This window comes from Adiantum capillus-veneris, chromosome 19, assembly GCF_014529385.1.
Source record: "Adiantum capillus-veneris isolate H3 chromosome 19, ASM1452938v2, whole genome shotgun sequence".
NCBI lineage: Eukaryota > Viridiplantae > Streptophyta > Polypodiopsida > Polypodiales > Pteridaceae > Adiantum > Adiantum capillus-veneris.
Genome location: NC_140949.1, coordinates 124752893 through 124763984, shown reverse-complemented (window position 1 = coordinate 124763984; position 11092 = coordinate 124752893). Strand labels below are relative to the sequence as shown.

Genomic DNA, 11092 nt, shown 5'->3' with positions numbered 1-11092 from the left:
GATTGTGACCATTGGATTACCTAGGGTATGCAAAAGATTCCCACTTTTTCGGATCTGGGGCTTGAACCCGCTACCCTCTCCCCCATGGAATTGACTGTAACCACTAGGCTATTGCGTGTTCATTGAAAGGTGTGAGTGTGGTAAGTATATAGATCACGGCATCGCGGACAAGTTTACATCAAATTCACATCTACTTCACACCGAGATCACATCGAGTGAGTTCACACAAAATTTGGTGTGGTGTGCAGACCCTCCCCAATTCACACCAGACTCACACTTTTTTCACATCGAGTTCACACCAAATTCAGTGTGGTGCACATACCTCCCGAGTTCACTCTTAGTTCACAGCTGGACAGCTTGGATTGCACCTGCCTTGTGACGCCTAATGTAGGCCATTGATCGAGAGTGATGTGGATGTCCCACCTCCTTGTTGCCATCCAATCAGTGCATTGCTTTGCTCTTCCAAACACTGGCCGACCAGCAGCAGGAGACACTCTGCCCTGAATATAAAAGTTTTGGTGAGGGGTAATATGGCAGAAGAAGAGGAAGCTGTCTCACAGTTGGGCATCGTTCTACGTTGCTCGAGTGATGATGAAGAAACGAAGACGGGTGCGCTGAGGCGGTTGATTGTGCTTTCTCGCTCCCCTGCTGTGCGCAACGTACTTGCAAGCCACGATGCAGTGCCCTCCCTCGTACCCCTCATCGCTCAAGACACTTCCTCTCTTCTTCTCCTTCTTAACCTTCTCAGAAACCTTTGTGCAGGGGACCGTTCTAACCAGGATGGTTTCCTGCGCAGCAATGGTGTGCATTTTGTTGCCCGTGTTGTCAATAGGGCCCTTGATCTCGTGCGCATGGAGATGGAGGCGGTCTCTACTTTGCAGATTTGCCTGCAACTTCTTGGGAATGCTTGTGGAGCAGGCGAAGCTCAGAGGGATGCTGCGTGGAAAGCCTTCTTTCCAGATACATTCAGGACTTTGGCTCTTTTGAAGGATGAAAGCAAGATTATGGAGCCTCTTTCCATGGTGATCTACACTTGCAGTCATGGAAATTTTCACCGCCTGAAGGATTTGTGCATTCAGGATGGTGCCGTTGTACTATCTTCCTGCTTGCAAGCAGTGGCTCCCAACAGTAAGTGCGTAATACTTCATAATCAGCATTCTTTGTCCCTGAATTGGCATCTGTCCTTGTCCAATTTGTTTTTCTTGCCAAATCAACCCCTAGGCCATATGCGATTGAGTTTGTGTTGTAACTGGGTGCAAGTATATATTTTCATGTTGTATTTCTCTTATTTTGTGGGGCTTACAATTAAAATGTAGGCAAACATAACTGTCTTAGTTTCAAAAGATTAATTTGAGGGACTAGATTGATCGGTTTTGTTGTGGTTGAATTCAAGAGTATTGTCTAGAACATAAGTCTGACTCTATTCAAAGACTTATGGGACATGCTAAGCAAGGATTTGGAATGCATGCCGGCTCATTGACTTATCCTACGGACATGATAGTATCCACCTCAACAAGGCAAGAGTTTGCCAATGAAGAGAATGAAGTAGAGGAATCGGATGATGGCTAATCATAGGATTTTGGAGTTGTAAGAGAATCAGATGGTAGCGCATCCGAGGGTTCATAAAAACTAAGGGAATCAGATTTAAGTTCATTAGAGGATTTTGGAGAAGAACAAGGATAGGATGATAGTGTGACTCAGAGTTTCGACAATTAAGACTGACGTGCCAATGGATAGAGGAGGCTAGCGAGGCTACCCATAGGTCCTAGAGCACAAGGAAAGAAAGGAAAGGGAATCAAATAGTAGATTAGATAATTCATCAGATCCAAATTGAGGTGCCAAGGACAGGGAGGCTAGTAGGGCTACCAATAGGTCCCAAGGCACAAGAAAAGAATAGAAACTAATGTTTTCTACAATGGCACCGCTCAGAGGTCCAGCTGTTCATTTGGCGAGTGCATAGTTTAGTAGTAGGTTCAATGAAACCAAGAGAAACATCTTGATTTTCCACATTGTTGTCCCTATGGAACTGTGAATGTAACTGGCTTAAATCCAACATAGTATGTAGACTCTATTTATAACCCACTTGAGTATTATAAACGAGTTACCACTACTGTAGGGTGCAGCGGATGTGAATGTTGAACTCGGCTCAAGATGAGTGCTCCGAACTGTGCTCAAGGGTTCCTTTTACTTCGGAAGGGAGAGCCTTTCGTTCTTTAGTGAGAGAATGCAAATGATCACAAACAAAGCGGAAAACACTGTGCATGAAGGTACTGAGACTGAGAGATAGAGAGAAGAATACGACACCAGACAAGTTGTCAAACCCTCCTCCAAGGGTTCCTCTCTCGATGGCGAGAGAAGTCTATTTCTATTGATTGCACAGATTTGATACAAGGTGCTGATGCAAGTTCTTGACGCAATGATTGTTGTCACGCGACACATCTAACCCTATGTGTCTGTGGACAAGCTACAACATGACCAGGGTTCAATTTAGTCAAGTTAGTCTAGAATAGGAAGTGATCTGGCACTTTTGTGAGTCTGTTTGCAGACCGTGCATGTCCAGACACTTAGATTAGATGCATATCCTCTGGTTGCAAACAACATGACCATCAGATGAGCAAGGCTGCCAAGGGGTGCGCCCGCGGGAAAGAGAAGAGCTCGGGTGAAGAGAAGATCCTTCTCTGACACAGATTTCAAGCGAAAGAAGAAACTCAAGAACCTGAAGACTCCAGAACCTCAAGAAACTCAAGACCCTCAAGAACCCAAGAACCCAAGCACCCAAGAACCGCAAGAACCCAAGTTTCTCGTAAACTTAAGAACCCAAGACTTAGCATGGGAGTGGCGAAGAAGAGTTGTCCCCACCAGGAGGTTTTTCCGACCCTCCCCCTTCCCCATCTACGCCAAGGATTGCACTAACTCCTATGGAGGCTTTGGAGCAGATGTTTATGGAAAGGAAGCTAGAACGCGAAGCAAGGAAGTTAGAACGCGAAGGAAGAAAGGCAGCCATAGATCGTGAATCCGCAGAAAGACTGGCAGCCATAGATCGTGAATACAAAGAAAGCATGGTGTTGGGTTAAAGGCCCAAATGGCCCCCTTTAATGTACATTTTAAAGGTTATCAACCTTTGGCCAAGTTCACATTGAACTTGGCCACTAACTTATTAAATTGGTCCTTCTACAAATAATAAAGGGTAAGTAATGTGAACTTGGCCACTAACTTATTAAATTGGTCCTTCTACAAATAATAAAGGGTAAGTGAGTTTCAACTAACTCACTTACTTATTCCCTTGCAGATAGCGTGCTCTCTCTCTCTCTCTCTCTCTCTCTCTCTCTCTCTCTCTCTCTCTCTCTCTCTTTCGATCTGCTAGCGTCCACCTTCTTGCTGGTCTTCGCCACCTCTCCCTGTGCACACCCCGCACACTCGCGTGCTCTTTCACTTGCACACATCGCCGCGCGCTCATCAACTGGTATCAGAGCCCGATTATGGTTTTCCCCCAAACCTGCAAACGTTGAATTTCAGCCAAGAAGGTCAACTTTCACTCGAGATTTTGCAATTTCGTCGCCAAAGGACTCGTACTCGGACACTAGAGAGCTCCCGGCAACCCAAATTGACCCAAAACAGGCTGAAATTAGGTCAAAAACATCAAATTACAGGTTCTGACAGCAAAATACAGGTTTTGCAAATGATGTATTAAGGTGTGGGAATACTTTTGCTAAGTCCCCGCTACCCGAAAACCTTGAAATTACCGAAAAACAAGCCCTAAAACAGGTGTTTTAAGCAAATTTCAGATTTACGCAGATTTTTGCAAGTGTTTTTATGGTGCGATTACATTGGGGAAAGTGCAAATAGATGCAATCTACGCACATTTGACAAATTTTGGCAATGTATGACCATTTGTGGCTCAATTTCATGCAATTTTGATGCTACAAATTGGGGCTTTTGTGCTTACATGCTTCTAAAGGCCGTGTATTAGCCTTATGTATGTCTTCTGAGGCTAAAAACAACTAAATTTGTTGTTTTCGAGCAAAATTCGCTCGCTGAAATTTCCTGCACATAAATTTCAGAAATTGAATTTTGTGTCCAAATCGACCTATTTTGCCCCTAATTTCTCTTGTGACCATTTGGAGCTATAATGCATATCTCTAAGAGGGTATACTCTGATTTTTGTGCATTTTGTCCAAAAATTCAGCGTATTATCCCTCTTATTTCGTGCAACTATGGCCTCATCTTCTTCGGATGTGAACAACCTCTTCGAGATTAGGAGGTTCGATGGTACAGGTTTTGATCTTTGGAAAGACAGGATTCAGGGAATCCTATTTCTTAAGGATTGCGAAGGGGCACTTGAATAGGTGAAGCCACAGAATATGACGGATGAAGCATGGGTTAGCATGAACAAGAAGGCCGTTACATACATTAAAATGGCCATGATGGATGAGACGTCATTGATGTGAAAGGTCTCACGACTGCTTTTGATGTGTGGGAGAAGTTAAAGGGAATGTATGAAAATACAACGCCTGTCAACCAGGTGTACTTGATGCGAAAACTTGTTGGCATGCACTAGATGAGTCCAAGAGAGCGGCATAGCACTTGTCATTGTTCGCAGGTACTTTGTCCCAGTTACAGGATTCTGGCTTGCCCCCTTTTGATGATAAGCTGAAAGCTATCTTTTTGCTTATGACCTTACCCGAGTCATGGGAAACTTTGGTGGTTTCGTTGTCCAATAACACCAATTTGACCTTTGATGGTGTTAGGGGTTCTATCTTGAATGAGGAAATCAAGAGGAAAGCAAGTGGAGAGGGAGGCAGCTCTGCCAACACGGTTAGAGGCAGGATAGAAAAGAAGAATGCTTATGCACAAAGGAGTAAGAGTAAGAGTAAAGAAAGGGGAAATGCAAGCAAAGGCAAGGGTGATGTGACTTGCTATCAATGTGGCAGGAAAGGTCACAAGAAACCCGATTGCAGATACTATAAAGCTGAGTTAGAAAGGAAAAAGAATGGCGGGGACAAAAAGAAAGAGAAGAAGGAAGTCAAGGCAGATGCACAGGATAGCTCAAAGGACAAAGAGTGTCACAAACGGGAGCGCATAACAATATAAAATACATTCGGATAATTAGGATTTATCACTTATTACTGAAGCCAGAGGATATAGAGAGAAATAAATAGAGAGAGAGATAGAGTGAGAAGATCGACATAGTAGTGGGGACTAGAAGATGGGTTGGTCCCCCCCCGTAATAGTATCTTTATTACTGAGGAGAAGTCTATACAAGCACTTGAACCGAACGTATTACCACGTTCGTTCTAGAATAAGACTTGATGGTTCCCAGAAGCCTCAACTTCCGATTCCTAGGGCAAAACCCTATTCCAAGGAACTTCCGTTCCTTATTCCAATTCCTCGAGAATCAAGGTTCTCGCCTCTGGATCTCACCTTCGAGACTCAGGGCATGACATCCCTGCAACTCTTTCTAACTCTCTCTCCAGAGTCCTCTTCCCACAGAACAACTCTGCTTTCCCAGACACGAAGTCCTTACTTGGGAATCCCAACTTCCGGATCGCAACTTGAGAGACTCTCTCTCTCCGATCCGTGGATCTTCTTCCCAAACTCGGGTACGAAACCCTTGGGCTAATCTGGCTCTAGTTCCTCAGAGCGCTTTTCTCCTGCAGAGGCTCATGCCTTCCTCTGCTCCTACTCCCTCACGAAGAGATCCTACTTCCTCTGCTCATGCCTACTCCTACTCCGTTCTCGAAAAGCAATTCCCCGGAAGAGATCTTTACATAGAAAAATCCTCTCTTCCAATCCTACACACAAAAGAGGTGTGTTCTCGGGTTCCTTCTCATAAATCAGCCTCGTCTACGACGTTTATGGGCTGAAAACAGAGAAAAACAGCAACTTGTCGTGATGGAAACACGCTTCGTAGGCACTTCTTCGCGAGGGAACTCGCGCACTGGGTCTTGGCGACATCTGGTACACTTGGGGCAGCCATGGGCATCACTGGCAACATCTTCTTTATGGCTGAAATCTGCAGTAGCATCTCCTCCTTGCAAAGATTGGTCCTCCTCTCTGAGTGAGGGCATGTGATGCTTTTATAGCTCCTAGCCACGGGCACGAATAGCTGCTCGCGTAGAGATCGCGGTCGTGTTTTTTTTTTTCTGTTGTGCCAGAAAAAGAGAGAGAAAACGCTGGCTGATCTGTTGCCTTATTTATCAGATGGCTGCCCACTTATTAAGTGGACGGCCGGCGTATTTTAAAAATAATCTGAACCTACCCAAAAACTCAATAAAACCTTATAAGTTAAAAACAATGCTTTCACAGCACTTCCCAGGCATCCCTGGATGCAATCACATGCACAGTTGCAATGCAGACAAAGACTTCCTCGCGGGAAAGCATCTGCTTTCCCGAAAAGCAATCCCGCTTTCTCAGAAAGTATCTGTTTTTCCTCAAAGTTTCCTCTGAACCCATCTTCATTCAAGTGCTTGCTTTTCCTTGTGCACAATTCTAACACAGTTCGGAATTTCCTCCCGACTATGGATATTCCCTTTCCGATGCACCCGTCACCCACCTTGTGACGCATCAGGAATATCCATCACCTAGTCCTTTCCTACCGAACTTACGGTACAATCTCCTTCACGATGCTCTGTCACCCATCCTATGACTCAAGAGAGATGTCCGTTCCCGGATGGTCGGATACTTCTTTCCGATGCTCCCTGTCATCTATCCGATGTGACGCATCAGAAGTACCCATTCCTGGTGGCCTTACAGATATTCCCGTTCTCAGTGTTCCCGTCATTACTTTAAATGACGCACTAGGAATACTTTGTACTCGAATGTCTCCAGTGAGAAAAACCCTCACACTTAAAATTCCAATAATTCATTTAGAATTATTTTTTCCTTGGTGTTCCAAGCGAGAAAACCCTCTCACTTATAAATCCAATAATTCATTTAGAATTATTTTTCTGTAAGATAAAGCCAATTTAGCAACAAAGAGAAGGCCAATGTGGCTTCTAGTGTCGTGATTGATGAGCTGTTAGATGTAGAGGACATCTTGTGTGTCACTTTGTCAGATGATGATGCTTATGACTTTGATGCCTCTCTAAATGTTCATTCACAAGACATGCAGATCACCAAGAGTGATCTTATTGATGCTTTGTTGACTGTCAATGATGCATTATCCCAGACTTGGATTGTTGATTCCGATGCTTCATTTCATGTGACTCCTATCAAGGAGTGTTTCTCTATTTTTGATGTAGGCAAGCGTGGCCATGTATACCTTGGAAACAATCATGCATGTTCCATTGAGGGTATTGGCACTGTGCATCTCTCCATAGATGGCACAAATGAGCTTGTCTTGCATGATGTTAGATATGTGCCGGGAATCAAGAAGAGTTTGCTTTCTGTTGGTCAGATAGATATGCATGGCTACAGCATCTTGTTTGAGAGAGGATCATGGAAAATGACCAAAGGCTCAAGGCTGATTGTAAAGGGCACAAAGAAAGGGACACTTTATTGCATGCATGGAAAGGCCGTGTTGGGCAAGTTTATTGCATTGGCTGAAATTAACTCTCACATGGAGTTGTGGCACAAGAGGCTTGGCCATATGAGCCAAAAGGGCCTTTCTAAGCTTTGTACTTTGAACAAGCTTGATGCTAAAGGCACAAAGCTTGATTTTTGTAATGAATGTCAATATGGCAAGCTAGTAAAGCGTTCTTATTACTCTGGTGTCTCTCGTAAATCTTGTTTGCTTAATCTTGTACATTTTGATGTATGTAGCATGCCTGCTAAATCTATGGGAGGTGCATGTCATTTTGTCTCCTTTGTTGATGATCATTCTAGGAAAATTTGGGTTTATTTGCTTAAGTCTAAGGATGAAGCCTTTGCTGCGTTTAAGAGATTTCATGCATTTGTGACCACGTAAACAGGTAGAAAGCTAAAATGCTTGCGTACAGACAATGGGGGGAGTTCACAAGTGCTGAATTTAATAAGTTTTGTGAAAATTTGGGCATTAAGAGGGAGCTTACTGTGCCATACAGCCCCTCTTCTAATGGTGTGGCTGAAAGATTCAATAGGACACTGTGGGAGGGTGAGATGCATGCTGTCCACAGCTAATCTCTCTCATGGATTTTGGGGAGAAGCTTTGAAAACTGCAGTGCATATATGCAATCGATCTCCTCAATGTCTTTGGAAGGTGACATCCCTGAAGAGGTTTGGTCTGGCAAGCCTGCTTCATATGATCACTTACGCATTTTTGGTTGCGAAGCTTTTGTGCATGTTAGACCTGAGTTTAGGAGTAAACTAGATGCGAAGTCCATTAAAGGCCTCTTCATGGGATATGGTGAAGAAGGCGAAATGGATTACAGGATTTGGTTACCTAAGCTCAAAAGGGTTGTACGCAGCCGGGATGTTGTTTTTAATGAGGCAAGGCTGCTTCAAAACAATTGTGCCTCAAAGAATGACCATAAAAGGGTGAAATTTCAACATGACCAGCCACCTGTTAGGCCTATTTTTGACCCTCAGGATGCACCACAAATGGCTGAAAATGTAGATGATCCAGTGGTGTTTGAGCTAGATGTTGTTGGACAGCAAGTTGAGGCTCCTGAAGGGCATTTGCAGCCAAGAAACAATGCTGAAAATGATGTACAGCAACCCATTGTTGATGATTTTGTAGTGCCATCTGATGTAAACCCATTGCCGGATAATGTGGATCATTGGGTGAGGCGGTCTACTCGTCAAAGATGGCCTGTGAGTCGATATGACCCCTCTTTGCATTACATTATGTTGACAGATGAGGGAGAGCCTCTTACGTATAAAGAGGCAAAGACATGTGAGCACAGCGGCAAGTGGGAGCTTGCTATGTAGGAAGAGATTAAAGCTTTCCATGCCAATCATACTTGGGATTTGGTTGAATTGCTCAAAGGAAGGAAGGCTATTCCTAACAAATGGGTGTAGAAAATCAAAATTGTTGATGCAAAACCCAAGTATAAGACAAGGCTTGTGGCAAAGGGATATGTTCAAACCAAGGGCATAGACTTTAAGGAGGTGTTCTCTCCTGTTGTGAAGATGACCACTTTGCGTGTACTGTTTGCCATAGTGGCTGCTCTTGATTTGGAAATGGACCAAATGGATGTACATACCGCTTTCTTGCATGGTGATGTGGAAGAAGAGCTTTACATGAAGCAACCCGAGGGTTTTGTCATCCCTGGCAAGGAACATTTGGTATGTATGCTCAAAAGAAGCTTGTATGGGCTGAAACAATCATGTAGACAGTGGTACAAGAAGTTTGATCGCTTCATGCTTAAACATGGTTACAAAAGAAGCCATGCAGACCATTGTTTGTATACCAAATGTGATGAGGATGGCAGCCCTATCATTCTTGTGCTCTATGTAGACGATATGTTGATAGCTACAAAGAAAAGAAGCACTGTTGATGCTCTTAAAGGGCAGCTGAAATCTGCGTTTTCAATGAAAGACCTTGGGGCAGCTGAACATATACTTGGAGTGCGTGTTACACGGCAAAGAGACAAGCGTCTATTGTATTTGTCGCAAGAAAAGTACATTGAAAAGGTGCTGGACAGATTTAACATGGTTGAAGCAAAGCCTCTTGGTGTGCCATTACAGCCATATGTCAAGATCTATAAGGATGATTGTCCCAAGTCAAAGGAAGAAGCCAATGACATGCAAAGTGTGCCTTATGCTTCAGCTTGTGGTTCACTTATGTATGCTATGGTTGCTACTAGGCCTGACATAGCCCATGCAGTGGGAGTTGTGAGCCGATTTATGGCTAATCCAGGTAGGTTGCAGTAAAGTCCATTATGAGGTACTTGAAAGGGACTAAAAACAAATGCCTTTGCTATGGTAAAGGACCAATGGAGTTGAAGGGATTTTGTGACTCTGACATGGCTGGTGATGTGGATACACGAAAATCCACAAGTGGCTATGTATTTACTCTTGCGGGAGGTGCTGTTTCATGGTGTTCAAGATTGCAAAAGATTGTTGCATTGTCTACCACAGAGGCTGAATATATTTCAGCCACTGAGGCTTTCAAAGAAGCTATTTGGTTAGCACGCCTATGCAGTGAGTTTGGTTTGCCTGCCAAGGCACCTATGCTTGGTTGTGATAGTCAGAGTGCCATATGTCTGGCAAAGAACGCCATGTTTCATGCACGCACAAAGCATATTGATGTGCGGTATCACTTCATACGAGAAGTGCTTGAGGATGGCCTTATTACATTGGTTAAGGTCCATATATCAGAAAATCCAGCAGATGCTCTCACTAAGTGCTTACCCAAAGCACAACATCATCTATACATAGAGATGGTGGGACACATGTAGCTTAAAGGCGCCATTTATGCCTTTAAGTGGGAGGTTGTTGGGTTAAAGGCCCAAATGGCCCCCTTTAATGTACATTTTAAAGGTTACTAACCTTTGGCCAAGTTCACATTGAACTTAATGTGAACTTGGCCACTAACTTATTAAATTGGTCCTTATACAAATAATAAAGGGTAAGTGAGTTTCAACTAACTCACTCACTTATTCCCTTGCAGATGGCGTGCTCTCTCTCTCTCTCTCTCTCTCTCTCTTTCTCTCTCTCTTTCGATGTGCTAGCGCCCACCTTCTTGCTGGGCTTCCCCACCTCTCCCTGCACACACCCCGCACACTCTCGCGTGCTCTTTCACTTGCACACACCGCCGCGCGCTCATCACATGGCAGCCATAGAGCGTGAGCATGAGCAAGCGTGCTTGGCGGCGGAACAGAGAATCTAATTGATGAAAGAGTTGTTGCGACTCTTTTTTAGTATGCACACACAAATTGCAAAGAATCGTCAAAAGGAGACTCTCTGAGTCTCTTCTTTTCCAAAGCATGACACACATGATTTGCATGATAATGATAAGCACGATGATAAGCATGATGATTTGCATGATAATGATGTGATTAAGCATGCGAGAGAATGAGCCCTAACGTCATATTTAAAGGCCCTTGGCCTAAAAAGCAATTTACAGTAAAAAGCCTTCAAACTTAAAAGCATCTGGTTCAAAAAGCAAAGCCAAAAAGTTGCCAGCGTAAATCACGGAAATCCGTACAGCTTGCCACGCCATCGGCCAACG

The 11092-nt window shown here is 43.9% G+C and overlaps 1 protein-coding gene across 1 annotated transcript in view; it reads left to right on the top strand.

Annotated features, from left to right (window-relative positions):
- The first annotated feature begins 463 nt into the window (after window positions 1-463).
- MEE50 (ARM repeat superfamily protein) overlaps window positions 464-11092 on the top strand; it is a 48333-nt gene continuing 37704 nt past the window's right edge. The window contains exon 1 of the mRNA XM_086491219.1: window positions 464-1128. Coding sequence (XP_086347345.1) covers window positions 531-1128 — 598 coding nt within the window. The 5' untranslated portion in view covers window positions 464-530. The remainder of the gene's footprint in view (window positions 1129-11092) is intronic.